Source organism: Saccopteryx bilineata, chromosome 1 (genome assembly GCF_036850765.1).
Source record: "Saccopteryx bilineata isolate mSacBil1 chromosome 1, mSacBil1_pri_phased_curated, whole genome shotgun sequence".
In the NCBI taxonomy this organism is placed as follows: Eukaryota; Metazoa; Chordata; class Mammalia; order Chiroptera; family Emballonuridae; genus Saccopteryx; species Saccopteryx bilineata.
The window spans coordinates 30,464,657-30,481,482 of record NC_089490.1 but is presented as its reverse complement, the minus strand read 5'-3'; the positions used below and the strand labels follow the sequence as shown (position 1 = coordinate 30,481,482).

The following is a 16,826-nucleotide window of genomic DNA, read 5'->3' as shown; positions in this document are numbered from 1 at the left end:
ATTAGCTCTATGTAATCCATAGACTTAAAAACTCCTTAAAAGGGGGGGGCTGGTTGGCTCAGTGGTACTGCATGAGCTCAGTGTGTGGATATCCCAGGTTCAATTCCTGGTCAGGGCACACAGGAGAAGCGCCCATCTGCTTCTCCACCCTTCTCCCTCTCCCTTCTCTCTCTCTTTCTCTCTCTCTCCTCCTGCAGCCATGGGTCAATTGGAACAAGTTGGCCTCAGGTGCTGAGGATGGCTCCATGGCCTCCGCCTCAGGCACTAAAAAACGATTCCAGTTGCAACGGGGCAAGGGCCCAGATGGGCAGAGCATCGCCCCCTAGTGGGCTGCTGGGTGGATCCCGATCTGGCACATGCAGGAGTCTGTCTCTGCCTCCCCTCCTCTCACTAAATTAAAAAAAAAAAAACAAAAAAAACAAAAACAAAAAAAACTCCTCTGATTTCTTCTGACACATTCTGGGCTGGAGATCTATGGATGTAAAGAAAGAATGAAAAGAAAAAAAAACCAACCAATGTAGCTTTTTTACTAAAAAGCCAGCTATAATGCAAGTAAAAGTGCTAACTAAGATACTATCCAATGACTTGAGAAGTGTCAGAACTAGAAGCCAATACATAAAGTCTTAGAATTGGAAAAACATCAGAGATGATCCAGTGCGAGTGTCCCACCGGGTGAGAGTCCCTTCTGTGTCACCCCAGTCCCATCGCTTCTTTTACTCCTACCTCTCCAGTCATGGGAACGGCCTCCTTGTCATCATTAGCAGAACCCAGTGGTCTTCACAGTTTTCCTTTCTTATTTTTAAATTTAATTCCTAGGAATTTCTAGGCTATTGGACCTAGTTTTTGACACCTTAAGCTACAAAAATTTTAAATGACTCTCCTTACCGCACAGCAGCCCACAAAACACTGGCACTCAGGAGTCCCACGTGCAGATGGTCCTACGTGCACAGCTCTGACGTTCTCTTCGCCCCAGCCACCTTCTGCAGGGTGCGGACTGATTTCTCAGTGTGCCAAGGTGTCAAAGCAATGCTCATCATGTGATCTGACTAATGAAGAATAACAGAACATTTATTTTTCCATGATCTGTTTGTCCATTATTGCAGCCTAATATCAGGTTAAATTTCTTTAGCAGCCATTTCACACTCTTAATTCCTATTAACCCTTTGAGTAGTACAAATATCTATGTGTATTCTCAAGGGGTTAACAAAATACTACTCAAAGAGTTAATTGTGGTCATTTATAATCCTCTCTATATTTTTTTTCACATTTTTTTATCTTGCCAAAGTAGGTATTTTCCCAGCCTGCCTGTGTACTAGAGTGTGTGTTAATCCTAAACCTCCCTATGAATCGCTGGATTATCAAGGACTGGTTATGAACTTCACTCTGTTGAACTAGACGTTGACTCTAATCATGTTCGTGCCATATGTGCGGTACCATAGAAGGCACCTTGTCGTCGTAAACATGTGCTCCTCTTCTAAAGAACAGTCTATTTATAAACTCAGTCTTCTCAAAGGACCTGAGGTGACCAGGCTATTTACCTTTCTGGAAGCTCATTTTTATCCACAACTTTTCCTTCCTCTTACCAAGTACATGCACTCTAATCCCTGCTCCCATCAATTAAATACCCACCTAATTAATTTTCTTTCCTCACACCCAGGTTGATTGAGCTCTTGACTAGAAAAAAAAAAAGAAAAAAGAAAGAAAACACTGGGCAGGTCAAGAAACCCAACCCCTCTCCTCCAACCAGAGCTCCGCCCTCTGCCGGGAGGCGGCCTGGAGGCCCAGGCCAAAGAGGGAGAGCCCTCACCCGCTCCTGGGGCCACAGAACAGGCTCAGCTGTTTCAGCCAGTGGGACTGCAAAGGGTGACTCTAAAAATTGCTGCTGAGACTTGTCAGGTGGCTGCTGGTGGCTCCCCACAGGATTTGCCTTCTCCCGCTCTCTCTTTCTCTCCACAGTTTACTTCCCAAGAGGAGTCTACTGCTGACACTTCATCATAACAAGTCCGGGACGCCACTCACTCAGGAGGGTAAGGAGCTGGGGCTACACTCTCCAATTCCGTTCTTCTAGACGCTGGGGTGTATGGCTCCATGGGTGGGAGAGGACCGTGTGTCTGGTGTTCGCAGAGCGACCTCAAGTGAAGGCGTCTACAGTTGGGGCACATCGCTCTCCTCCCCAATCTGAACTTGGGAGCCAGAAACCCAAGTAGACAGAAAACCAAGTTTTCTTGAAGTCAAAGGGATGTGGTACATTAGATGAATGTCATACATAGTCCTAGACATTCGTGAAAGGACGCTTTCAGAAAGTAAAATTACTTGTAATCTCTAACAATCATTTTAAGTCTGTAAAGGCTGATGTATGTTTTTCTCCTATTTTTATAGAGATGAGAGGGGGAAATTAAAATTTTTTAAGTGATGTTCACAAAGTTTAAAATTTCTTCTCCATTTTTATCCGGAACCATGTAAACATTTGACACCCAATAACTTTAGATAAAATGCAATTTGTTTTAATGAAATTGGTAGCAAAATAAATAAATAAATCAGAGAACCCTTTGAATTCCCAGAAATATAACCTATTGACTAAAGAAAAATCGCCCCTGGAAAAAAAAAAAGAACAAATCTGTGATTTCACTATAAAATAAGTTTTTGTTCTAAATGTGCACATATGGTTATATTGACACGCGTTTTAGATTAGAAATCACGTTGGAAATGAAACAGTGAAGTGGAACCCTCCCCCTCCCCTTCCATCGGACTTAACTTAAAATGGCAAGCGGCAGAGCCCGGCGTTTCTATTCCGGGCGTCAGGCTGATGAGCCCGCACAGATGCACTAGGAATGCGGCAGGGGCAGGGAGCTCCGGCAGCTGATTCTCCCCTTTGGCAAGAAGTCATTCTGGGATCCCAGCTCATTCTGGCATTGGAATGACAGTGACACTTGAGCACACATGGCTCTTCAACTTGCCCTATCTAGTTTCCCCTGGGAACTAAGGGTTGAGAGCAGCGGGAAAAAGAATGTTCTTAAATATAAAGTGACAATTCTTTTCTATAATCAGTTCTAGGAGCTTTTCATCCGAGATCTGTTTCAGGCCGGGCGGGACTTGGTTTAAGTGTGATACTTTCGCATGGACTTGTGCGCTGGCAGAAGGGGGTAGGGTGTTCCCGTCTCTTGTGAGCATCCTTCTCAGTCCAATGGTTCTGGGTCTGTTGGGGTTGTGGACCCTTTTGAGAACCTCATGAAAGCTCTGGGCCCACTCTACAAAAAAAAAAATGCACATAAACACACACATGCAAACATGTTTCATAGTATTTCAGAAAATTTCATGGAATTCATAGATTCACCCACCCAAAAAAAGGTTGCTAGTTAAAATAATACAGGACACCCAATTACATTTGTATTTCAGATAAACCACAAGCCAGCTTTTAGTATAAGTATGTCCCAAATATTGCATGGGATATACTTATACTAAAATATGATTCATGGTTTATCTGAAATGCAAATATAACTGTACATGTTGTATTTTGAAGTCTTTTTATTAAGATTTTGTTTATTTATTTTAGAGAGGAGAGAGAGAGGGAGTTAGAGAGAGAGAGAAGTGGGGAGGAGCAGGAAGCATCAACTCCCATATGTGCCCTGACCAGGCAAGCCCAGGGTTTTGAACTGACGACCTCAGCATTGCAGATAGACACTTTATCTACTGTGCCACCACAGGCCAGGCTGGACATCTTGTGTTATTATTTGCTAAATCTGGCAACCCAGACCCAGATGCGTGACTTCCAGGTGAAGACTCCTGTCTCAGCTGGTTTATCCACATCTGGTCATGAGCTGATTCTGGGGTTCTAAAAGGTCACAATGGGGAGAAGTGATACATTGACAATTCTGACGGCAAATGACAGCTGTTTAATATAACTTTAAAATTTTAGAATTGAAAGGTATACATCTCCTCATTTGACAGATACTTACCTAAATGGTTGGATATTTTGCTACAGATCTATCAGCTAGTTAGAACAAAATAAACATACACACACTAAAAAAAACCCCAATTTTCAGTTCTATGACAACCAAAGAGACATTAGTCTTAAAAGCTAGATTTCCGATTCTCCTTCCCAAATTTAACACACACACACAACAGACTGGAAAGAGAAAGAGCTACGTAGAGTAAAATTCTCAACTAAACCCAAACCAAAAATGTTAGCACTGGGATCTTGCATCTTGCACCCAGAATTGGAAATATAAGTGAATTTGATGTACAGAGTCTGTATACCTCATCGATGAAAGTCAGGCACAGGCCTCTAAGTTGAATAAGAAATTAATAAAATTTGTCTTTAAACAAAAATTGATAATTTCATGTTCAGCTTAACACTTATAAGGAAGTATTTGATGCTCTGATCAACAAATTCATGCAAGATCTCCTTGAACCTGTTCCTATTTTTGGCTATCAACCTAGTGGAGTTTCATATCTTTATTACCCCTAACAGGATAAAGAAATCCACAGACTCTGTTTGTCCCCAAATAAATGTATCTTACATTTAAAAGGGCAACTCTTTCAGTTCAGTGTTTGGAGCCCTAAAGAACCATTTCATATTCTCCATCTTCAGATTTTGAATTTATAAACCTCAACTCTACCTCACTCAGTCTCTACCTCCTCATGTTAGAAAGAACTAACTGTTAAAAGTGCTATAGATTTTAACCTACCCGGGGTTTAAAGGAGGCAGCATGCGGGTCAGGATTCAATCTTGATTTGAGTGTGACCTTGTATGACCTTGGATATGTTTTTTAAACTCTCTCTGGTCCTTAATTTCTTTTCTTTTTTTTTTTTGTGGCAGAGACAGAGAGAGAGACAGATAGAGACAGACAGACAGGAAGGGAGAGAGATGAGAAACATTAATTCTTCGCTGCAGCTCCTTAGTTGTTCATTGATTGATTTCTCATATGTGCCTTGACTGGGAGGCTACAGCAGACCGAGTGACCCCTTGCTGGAGCCAGCGACCTTGGGCTCACGCTGGTGAGCTCTGCTCAAACCAGATGAGCCTGCGCTTAAACTGGCGACCTTGGGGTCTCAAACCTGGGTCCTCCACATCCCAGTCTGACGCTCTATCCACTGCGCCACCGCCTGGTCAGGCTGGTCCTTAATTTCTTCACTTGTAAAATGCATTTAATATATCCTACATTTTAGGATTTCAGAATTGCTTAAATTAAAAAAATAAATAAAACCACATAAAATACCTACCCAAGGCTCAGCACACAGTAAGCCCTCAATTAATAAATGCTAGTTATATCATTATTATTTTAGGTAGAAATAGAGGTAATAATGTACCTCTATTTCATAATATAGATTTGTATTTGGTGATTTGTACTCGGGAATTATTTATTAACACACTTAAATTTGGCAAGTACAAAAGATGACGAAAAAAATGTGATGATTGACTCAACTGCCCAGTTGTTTATTGAGTGCTGAATACGTGACACTGTCGTCATAGAAATGATGCAAGAGCCAAAATCTGCAGTGAGCAGTGGGAGGGGAGCATGGAATTGAATTTCTGTTACCCTTCTGCCCATTTATGATGGAGGAGACCCAAGAAGCTGCTTGGGTGATTGTGGATGGAGCAGAGAGGGGAGGAGGCTGTGGTGTCTATGACGAGAGAAGAATTCTCTGGGTGTCCTCTGCAGAATGGAGGGACAACTCTGGTAAAAGAGGGAGCCTACCAGAACCCTCTGCAGCCTGTGTAAAGTTTTTTCCCTCACCCAAAAAAGGAAAGACAAGAGACTGGAAATGCCTCCAAATGGCCGCTTCTCCCATTACACAACCTCAGTTGCTATAGCAAGACCTGCTCTTTCCACCATGCCTTACTATGGTAGGGGCCGTGTAAAAAGTGCAAGCCACTTATAGTCTGGGGGTAGAGGCAGAAGAACCAGGCTCTGTATAGAACTTCCTCTCTTTACCTCAAGGGGCAACTCATTAGAGCCCTCTGGATTAGGAAGAAGAATCAAGCCCTTTGTGCTTTAGAAAAAACAGAGATACAGTCTTAAAACACTCCCAGCCATGGGCAACTCCGCAAGGCTATATATAGTCCTCATCATCCAGACCATAACCTAACCCCAGTAAAAGCTGTCTCCTGGGCATGGTCACCATGGTGATTGCCGGGGCTACCAAGCCTGGAGAGTCCCTGAGCAGCTAGCCACAAGGCACTCACTGTTTTAAAAGAATTAATTAAAATGCTTTTTTAAAAACAATAATAATTAAAACCTCCTTGCAACTTTGAGTTAATATATAATTTAATCAATAAGAATGGAATGCTCTCAAAATGTCTTACTCAATGTCGAGGCTATCATCTAAATTATATGCAACTCCTTTCGTAACCTTTTTCCTTAGCCACATCTTGGCTTGTCATTGTGACCATCGTTAGTAAACACTAATAATATGACCAGGGCTGCCGAGTAAACATTTGTATAATTGTAGGAAAAGCAGTGAGAGTTCCAGTACAAATTGTTTTTGACTACATCCTCACATTATGACCTAGTAACTGAGTCATACATTTTTGTTAATATTCAGTTTTTTTCTAATCACCAGCTATTAGCCCTTATAATCAGCCTTATGACTCAGGACCATCACCAAATGAATAAGTAGAAGTGAATTACATTGTTCCTTCCACTTGACTTTCACACATATACTCCTAAGCTGCCCTTTTATAACTTCTTCCTTTTAAAGTCTCCCTTGCTCTTCATTTAAATGTGATTGTGGGAAAATGCTGGTTGATCAAGTGATGTGATGAATGTGTGTGTGTGTGTGTGTGTGTACCAAGTATGACATGCCTTGTGTCTCCAGAAAGGGCCCAGTGTGAGGAGGCTTGGAGAATTTGTCAGAGGCTTCCTGTCTGCGAGTGAGAACAGAGCCTCCTGGGTTTTGATCACCATAATGAGGAAGCCAGCCTTCTGCCCAATGGAGCCGGGAACATGCAATACAACGCGGCTGCCCTACCTTTCTGAGTGGCTTGCAGTACTCCTTCAACTGAGAGAAGTAGTGGCAGGAGCCCCTAGCGGGGCAGATGGAAATAAAAGAGCAGGCCCAGTGGAAGGGCTTGATCAGGCTGCAGGAGCCAGTGAACCTCTCTGCTGCCTAGAGGACATCAGAGCTTTGCCCCGCTTCAAAGAAGTGCCCTGATCCTCAGACCCTTCTGAGGGGTCTGCTGTGACCTTATTGCAGGAACACGGCACAGACTGAGAACACCAGGCAGATGGATGGACAGCTTCACCTTCAAGGTGCAAACCTGGGAACAGGATGTCAGGGCAGCTCTAGTAAAGAAAGAATTTATGAGCAGATCTGGGGAAACACGCCGCCAGGAAAGGAAGTTGTCTACAGGCTGCGATTTCCATAGTCTCTCTTTCTTTTTCATATTTACAATACATTTATTTTACCAAGTGTTTGAGATTATAGGTCACTTCTACTTATGGTGATTAATCAAGACTCTGAAAATGGCTAGGTTAGAACCTCACATCCTAATCCTTTTATTGGGATGTCATTGGTTAAAAAAAATCTAAGTTTCAGGTGTACGATTCTGTAATATATCATGTGCATACTGTATTGTGTGTTCACCATCCAAAGTCTAGTCTCCTGTCACAAGGTCTCCTGCGGTCTCCCCCTCCCCCCTAGAGAGAGCTAAGGAAGCCAATGACTTCTGCAAAGTGATTTTCAGGGCTCTAAGGCCCTTTCTTATTTTTAAAAAATAGAAATTTAAAATATCATTAAAATACTGATAATATTATTAAAATTAAATAAATATTATTTAAAGAATAAAAAATATATATACACACAAGGCTGGACAAAAGTAGGTTTTTAGTCATGAGTACACAAAATTATTATTCTTGTATTATTTATCATACAAACAACTATAAACCTACTTTTGCCCACGTGTGTGTGTGTGTGTGTGTGTGTGTGTTTGTTCCACAGTGGCTACTCTTAGAAATTTGTACAAGGACACTGATAAAAAAAAATTCACCAAAAAACACACATATCTGGAGAAAGAGTAGATATAACCATTAATTGATTAGACCGTTTGTCAGACTAGCTAATGTATGTATTGCCCAGTAGGGCCCTTTAGAAATGGGACACAGGCAGTGGAGTTCAGATAGCGAGAGTCAGGAGGGTTTCCATGGGAACGCAGGGTCAGCACGAAGGCCAGGCAGTGGAGGACAGAGCAGGTGGCAACAGGAAGTCAGAGAAAGCAGGCCATGGAAGATCTTTCACTGATTTCACTCAGGTTGTCCTCTTCCTTCCCGGAGATTTCTGAATCCTACTCCATTTGACTCATTATCAAGTCCAAAACCTTCCTGGCATACAACAGCCTCTATGTACTGGCCTAATAATACCTGCCCAACTGTCTCCTCATGACCTCAGTCTGCACACACTATGCTGAGTCAGCCTTCCTGCTTCAGCATGAGGCATCTCCTCTACCCTTAATGGCCTGCCTCCTGCACCTGTTTATTCCTCTTAAAACCCCTTCGATCGAGGACTGGCAAGATTATTATTATCTGCAAACCTGCCTATCCTAACACCACCCCATCAAAATAGTTCCCTTCATGTGGATGTTTAGGTCCAGGCTCATAGATTCAGTCTACTCCATGTCATCTGTTGTTTTGCTCATACGACCCAGAATCAAATGTCCCAGATTTTTCCAAACTTCCACAATTACCCTTATCGTTTATATCAAAATAAAAATAATCTGTTCCTCAGCCTACATAATTGCATTTCCTGTTGTTTTCAAAATCCTTTAGAAATGGTTACGGATTCCAGAAATCTTTCCTGGTTGCTGTTTGCCTGTTCTCAACCTGGGTCACTCGATGCTCGTCCCACATCACCGCCTGGTCCTCATGTTGTTTCCCCATGTGTGGCGGCTTTCTCTGATGCGCTTCACCCCAAAGTTGAAAGACGTTACTTCCTTTACTCCCAAAGAAACAACCAACAAGGGTTGTTGATGTTAATAAAAATGATTCAAGAATTTTCGAACACTCACTTTTTGCCAGAGCTTTTGTTGACAGCCCTACAGGCAGGAGCTATTATTATCTTCATGTTAGAGATAAGTCAATGGAGACTCTAAGAGGTTAGATCATGAATAGTGGAGCTAGTATTTATGTTGTATTTTTATTATCATTCAATTAGAAATACCTCATTTGCCTTGTGATCTCTTCTTTGATGCATGGATACTTTAGAAGTGAATTGTTTAATTTGCAAATATTGATGGTTTTCCTAGATAGCTTATTGTTATTAATTTCTAATTTAATTACAGTATGATCAGAGAACATACTCTGTATGAATTTAATGCTTTTAAATTTATTAAGATATGTTTAGAAGCCCAGCACAAATTCTGTCTTGGTGGTTGTACTACGGACTCTAGAGGAAAATTTGTATTCTGCGATTGTTGGATGTGATGTTCTAGAAATATCAATTAAGTCAGGGTGATTAACAATGTTCAGATAATCTATACCTTTATTAATTCTTTTCTGTTCTATCAGTTGCTGAGAGAGTTACTAACGTTTTCAAATATAACTGAGAAATTGGCTATTTCTCCCTTTACATATTTTGAAGCTCTGTTATTTACATATATACATTAGGATCGTTATATCTTGATGATGACTTAACCTTTTTATCATTGTGAAATTCCCTTTTTATTACTGGTTATTGTTTTTTTTCCTTGAACTACATTTTATCTGATATTAATATAACCATTCCAGTCTTTTTATGTCTCTATTTCCTTAGTAAATCTTTTTCTATCTATTTGTTGTTTCACCTATCTGTGTCTTTATATTTATAGTCTCTTGTAGACAACATGTATTTTTGGGTTTTGCTTTTCTTACCCATTCTGACAATCTGGGCTTTTTAATCAGAATGTTTTATCCATTAATATTTAATATAATTATTAGGATTTAGGTTTACCATTAAATTATATTTCTATGTGTCCCTTGAATTTTTATTCCTCTGTTCCAACTTTCCTGCCCTCTTTTGAATTCCGTCTAAATTTATCTATTGGTTTTTCAGACGCACTTGGCATTTTTCAGTGGTTGCTCTAGGGCTCTGCTGTGCAGTGGTTGTCAGTCACTTGTGGCTATTAAACACTTGAAGTGTAACTAGTCCCAAATGGGATGTGCTGTAAGTACAAAACACACTCTGGATTTTGAAGTGTTAGTATAAAAAAAAAAAAGTAAAGTATCACATTAATAATTGTATAGCAATTACAGTTTGAAATTATATTTTGTAAAAAGTTGAATAAAATGGTTTTAGGTAGTTTCACCATGAGCTCTTTGCGACAAGCATTTTTGCCACATACCTAATTAAGCATAAGGCAATTTCACAGTAAAAGATAAAAGAATGAAATATAAAAGAGCGGCATTAAAAGGGACATGATCAAACATGAAAAAATTAAAAACAAAGTCAAAGACTTTATTACAAAAAATATATATATTGTCTTCAAAGTCTTTTATTCATAGTATTTTATTTTTTTCTTTTTTGCTACAATTTCTTCCTTCATTAAGAGAGGTATCGGTTTCCAACTAACGAATCAATAATAAATGCTCTCAAAGATGGCTGTGAATTAGTGGTTGCCTCTTTGATATTTGCCACAGTTTGGTAAAATTTTGGTTTTGATGGATGCACAGGATAACTGTGCCGACTGAAGGATTTGCAAGAACTGACATGCTATCATTTTCTAGGATAGTGCACACTCTAGCCCTAGCTTTGCAGTCTGGCTTTCTATGCAGTTGTTTAAAGATCACCAGGTCTACCTGTCACTGTAGAGACCTTTATGAGAGCCAAGATTTACATAATATAAAAAATGGGAGTATGTGTGCGAACTTTGTCAATGAGAAATGAAACCAAACTGGCAGCCAATTATTTCACCTTTTCTAGAAAAATTGCCTTCAGCCAATTAGCTATATAGCAAAAATGACTGCAGAGAAAATGCTCGGGGCAAAGAATTTTACTGTGAAACTACTGGACACAGAATAAAATATATTATTAAAATTAATTTCACCGATTTCTTTGTGCCTTTTTTAGTATGGCTACTGGAAATTTTTAAATTCTGTATTTTCATTTGACAGCACTACCCTAGCAATTACAATACACAAAGTTAAATTTTTTGCAGGTTCTATAGTTAATATTGTACCACTTCTCATACATTGGGAGGGATGAATATGTTTCAGTATAGTATCAGCTGTTAAAATATTGAGAACCTACTGATTGGTAATTAGCCGTATGACAGCTTACCTGACTCCTCCTCTCCCATTCCCTGAATCTGTCTCACCCCTCCAGCCCTCTCCCAGCGTCTCACCCCCTCTGCTTTCCTATAATTCAGTGACTGAAGACTTACACAGGGTACCTCTGGGACCTGCTGGGACCCAGCTTCAGTATTGTGAGTCCGTATTAGTTAGTTAGGAGGTGCCCTGTTTTATCAGTTGTTGAAATATCCACTCCATATACTACCAATGAAATAATCTATTAATGATAAATATACAATACTGAGCATTTAAGTCTAACGCATTCAGAATAGGAGCAAACACAATAGAAAGGTCATGGAATTTTTTAAATAGATATTCCAATAATTAAATTGAAGACCTTCCAAGAGGGATAAAAGCCAAGTTTTACCCCTCAAGGATGATCTCATCAGTGAGACTTAAAGCATACACACCAAGAAACTATAAAGCACCTAAATACCTAAATATTTGGACATCAACAAGAAAATAATTGAGTAGGTTTTATATATTCTTACTATGGGGCACTGTAGCTACATATTAGACAGAATGGGGCAAATTTGTGAATGTATCAATACAGAAAGATGTACACGACCCTGACCAGGCAGTGGCGCAGTGAATAGAGTGTCAGACTGGGATGTGGAGGACCCAGGTTCGAGACCCCAAGGTCATCAGCTTGAGCGCGGGCTCATCTGGTTTGAGCAAGGCTCACCAGCATGAGTCTAAGGTCACTGGCTCAAGCAAGGGGTCACTCGGTCTGCTGTAGCCCCCCGGTCAAGGCACATATGAGAAATCAATCAATGAACAACTAAGGAGCCGCAAAATGAAGAATTGATATTTCTCATCCCTCTCCCTTCCTGTCTGTCCCTATCTGTCCCTCTCTCTGACTCTCTCTCTGTCTCTGCCACCAGAAAGATGTACACAAGTTACTGCTAGGTGCAAAAAGCCAACTACTGAATAATATAGTGTAAACTTGTTTTAATAGAAGTTCTTTTATAGTACGGTGCTGGAGCTGCCTGGTACTGACTCACAAGAACCAGTTGTTACATTTTCAGGAACTTGGCAAGCTGGTTGTTAAACAGTGTGATAGCTTAAAATCAGCCAGCAGAGTATATTTGTACTGAAGAAATTAGCACCTTACCAATAAGGGCTTTTCCCTTCTAATGAGTTGGTTTCCTAGCACACCGCTGCTCAAAACTATGTAGATAATTTTGTGTAAGTATATACAATTATCTGGAATAATAGATAACATACTATGAAGCTTTGATTGCACATACTGACTTTATAACTAAAACACACCACTAATCTCATAAAAACGTGCATGCTACCATGAAGTAAATGAAATCCACTTAAAAGTCAAAAGATAGCATCTTCCGATGATTATGCTCAATTTTTTTCAGAAAGGCTGGAATAATTTAATCTATAATATTTTAAGGACTATGTATATATTTAGTAAACTTAATATTATTTCAAGTCTGTTTAATACTAAAACTATCAGAGCTACCATTATCAAGCTAAATGTACACTTCATATAGGTTTAATAACTGATTCAAATATTTATAATACTGATAATGAAAAATGTTACTATCCTTAATATGTGAGTATTCATATAAATATATCTCTATGTGGTTATATCTCTCTAAGGCACATTCCTACACTTAGAATTTTAGTGTCAAAACATAAATATAGTTTTTGTTCCCAAGTGACTGCCAAATTATTCAAAATCTGAATCAGTTATACTCTCAACAGTTTATAGAGCGCACCACACCAATATATGATATCATGTATATTTTAAAATATTTTAACCGTCAGACAAAAAAATGACCACAAAAAAATAAAAAGAATCTCTTGATTTCAGCTGACAGTTTCCTGATAGTTATTAGTTTAGCTTTAAAATAAAAAATTATTAACTATTTGTGTTTCATCTTCTTTGAATGACCTAGTTACCTAATTGTGGTCTTTGTTTATTTTTAAATTGGATTACCTTTTTCTCATTGATTTGTAGGAGCTCTTTAAATATTCTGTCAATTGACCTTTTAGCTGTCAAAAATGTTACCAGTGTTTGTTTTCACAGTCTCTGTTGCTTGTCTTTTAAACACTTGGTGTTATTTTGCCATTTTCATTTTTGTTTATATTCAGATATTTCAGTCTTTTCCTGTATGGCTTCTGAATTTTATGTTACACTTAAGAGGGCCTTTCTCATTCTAAGATTGGGGGAGGGGGCAAAGCTATTTTGTTCTAGTCCTATGTTAGTTTTGTGTATGTGTGAGAGAGAAGGAGAGATTTAGATATTTAATTCATCTGGAAATTATCTTAGTAAATATGTAGAGTAAAAATCAATTGAACTAATGCTATCATTACAAGTCTTTATCTATTGATTTTTTAAATGCTACATTTATTTATTTATATACATATATATATACACATATCCACATCTATAAATATATATATTCTACATTTTACATATCTTCTTGTGTTTTAGTATTTTATTAAGGAAAACTTCAAAATAGTTATTACTCACTTTTTCATGAGAGTAAATGAAGCCCTTCAAATGATGTTTAAGTCCTAATCCATAATTACTGTATAACTACATCAGAGAATATTTGGTCGTTTCTACTATATAAAATTACTTGGCAATACAGCTACAAAAGTCTCATTTGATAAAATAAGTCTTTCTAGAATTGTCTTCAATGCTTGATGCTGAAGTAAACTGTCAATAAAATGGGCACCTGGTGGAATGTGAGTTTTTAAATCTGTTTTTGAGGATTAAGCTACATTATGCCACTAAAATTTTTTTATCTTATAAAAAAGAAATGCATTTCAATGTAGCAATTCAAAGTCCAAAGAACAATTCAAATAATACCGCGCCTTCTTTTTTCTTTTTCTCACAGCTCTTGCCTGTGACCCTGTGTTTGCCAACATGGCCCCCAAAAAGAAGTCCGTCAGAAAGAACAAAGGAGATATCAATGAGATGACCATAATCGTGGAAGATAGACCCCTCACCAAACTAAATGCTTTCAATGGGATCCTAGAGGGAGGCAATGGCCTTAGCTGCATTTCTTCTGAACTAACAGATGCTTCTTATGGCCCCAACCTCTTGGAAGGTTTAAGTAAAATGCGGCAAGAGAGCTTCCTTTGTGACTTAGTCATTGGCACAAAAACCAAATCCTTTGATGTTCACAAGTCCGTAATGGCTTCGTGCAGTGAGTACTTTTACAACATCCTAAAAAAAGACCCATCTACTCAAAGGGTGGATCTCAACGATATCGCACCACTGGGCCTCGCCACCGTCATCGCATACGCCTACACCGGAAAGCTGACTCTCTCCTTGTATACCATAGGAAGCATTATTTCTGCTGCTGTTTATCTTCAGATCCATACCCTTGTAAAGATGTGCAGTGATTTCCTGATACGAGAGATCAATGTTGAGAATTGCATGTACATTGCTAACATTGCTGAAACGTACTCTCTGAAAAATGCAAAAGGAGCAGCCCAGAAATTTATCCGGGATAACTTCCTTGAATTTGCAGAGTCAGATCAGTTCATGAAACTCACATTTGAGCAAATTAACGAACTTCTTATAGATGATGACTTACAGCTGCCTTCTGAAATTGTAGCGTTCCAGATTGCTATGAAATGGTTAGAATCTGACCAAAAGAGAATGAAATATGCTGCAGATCTTTTGAGCAATATTCGCTTTGGTACCATCTCTGCACAAGACCTGGTCAATTATGTTCAGTCTGTACCAAGAATGATGCAAGATGCTGATTGTCACAAACTTCTTGTGGATGCTATGAACTACCATTTACTTCCGTATCATCAAAACACGTTGCAGTCTAGGCGCACGAGAATCCGCGGGGGCTGTCGAGTCCTCGTTACTGTTGGGGGACGGCCAGGCCTTACCGAGAAGTCCCTTAGTAGAGACGTCTTGTATAGAGACCCTGAAAGTGGATGGAGCAAGCTTACAGAAATGCCAGCCAAGAGTTTTAATCAGTGTGTGGCTGTGATGGATGGATTTCTTTATGTTGCTGGCGGTGAAGACCAGAATGATGCAAGGAACCAAGCCAAGCATGCAGTCAGCAATTTCTGCAGGTACTTGATTCTTTACTAGGAACCGAAATGGTTCAATATTATGAGGAAATTGCCCCAACTTGGAAGTAAATTAGTCATGCCTATTAGCTTAGCTCATTAGCTCAGTAAGTTAATAATAATAATAATAATGCCACATTATATATACGCACAACACTTCATATTATATAAAGTGCACTCATGTACTCTAGATTTCTGAATAAGGCCCTAAAATGAGCAGGGAAGATAGGATTATTCTGTTATTATGTAAAAAATATGATACCCAGAGAATTATACCACTAGTAGGTGGCAATTCACATTTGCTCAGTTCTAGTCTGGGTGCTCTTCTGAAAGACACTGAATATACAAAGTTAGTTTTTTAACATTAAGGGGTAAGAATACTAGTGGTAAGAACGACTGAAAAATAGAAAATATCTTTTGTGTGGCTTATTGATGACTGTCCGATATATAACTGGCAAATAGAATGAGATCATTAAAACTGTGGCAGCTACGGTAATTAATTCTAAATGCTTATTTGAAGACTAAATACCAGAGAACATGTCAGTATGTTAGAAGCATGAAAAAAAGAGTGAACGAACATAATAAATCCTTCAGAAAATTGAATTCAAGTGCCATATTATTTTTATATATTTATGGTAAAAAAATTAAACTTCCATATATATGAAATGTTCAGAAAGCCACGCTTACAATGTTAAGCAGAATTAATGAACAAGATCTGAAAATTGGTACGGTATATGATAAAAAGTATTCTTCATTTCATTGTGTATGTTATTTAAATGAATTCAAACAATTGATTGATTTTTAGCCTTTAATTTATAATTTTACTTAAGTCTTGATTTAGAGGTTAACTGGAACTAAGATGAGTGAACCTCAAACTGCTGGAGAGAGTTCTGTGTTTCCAGTCCTTCGGAACTATGTAAACAGGACAGCATATTGTACTCACTGCTTATTTTCCTCCACTGATAAGTCAACTATTAGTCTCAAGTCACTGTTTTGGCGGTATGATTGCAATGCTTATGGTATAATTACTGTAATATTAAACACTGAAAAAAAATATTCCTCGACTAAAAAAATATTAGCTACTAAAAAGTGCTAGAAAAGAGAAAAGTAATACAAATTAAGGCCTGGTTGATTCCTTTGGATACGAGTCCCATTGATCTCATTCTAACAGATGATAAGAGGACTTGGTTGAGTAACTTAGATTTACTGTTGCAACGGCCAGGATAGTTGTGTGATTAAGACGGGGGCTGTGAGAAATGGAGAAATCCAGTTGGTCAACTCCGATCTTAATTAAGTGGTGAGAACAAGCTATGGATGGTTAGTTTCTGAAAATATATGGAATTGACTTTAATTTAGCAGTATTCCCTTTTCTGATTGCCACAAATGCCAGTTTCCACGCGCTCCCCACGCGCAATCTCATAGATCCTACTGGATGATAGATGCTTAGATATGGAGAAAAGGAAACTGACTGGAAGGCCTGTCTCTGTAGTCTTCTCCATGTGG

General features: G+C 38.8%; 1 protein-coding gene and 1 long non-coding RNA gene across 4 annotated transcripts in view; one reads left to right on the top strand and one right to left on the bottom strand.

The window, feature by feature from the left end:
• Nucleotides 1–1,070, bottom strand: part of LOC136319491 (uncharacterized) — a 34,826-nt gene extending 33,756 nt beyond the window's left edge. For both annotated transcript variants that reach the window (XR_010728199.1, XR_010728197.1), the window contains exon 1: nucleotides 886–1,070. This is a non-coding gene — a long non-coding RNA (uncharacterized lncRNA). The remainder of the gene's footprint in view (nucleotides 1–885) is intronic.
• Nucleotides 1,071–1,635: 565 nt separating this feature from the next.
• Nucleotides 1,636–16,826, top strand: part of KLHL31 (kelch like family member 31) — a 48,006-nt gene continuing 32,815 nt past the window's right edge. For both annotated transcript variants that reach the window (XM_066252713.1, XM_066252706.1), the window contains exons 1-2: nucleotides 1,636–2,027; nucleotides 14,126–15,326. In XM_066252713.1, the coding sequence (XP_066108810.1) occupies nucleotides 14,155–15,326 (1,172 nt within the window). In that variant the 5' untranslated portion in view covers nucleotides 1,636–2,027; nucleotides 14,126–14,154. The remainder of the gene's footprint in view (nucleotides 2,028–14,125; nucleotides 15,327–16,826) is intronic.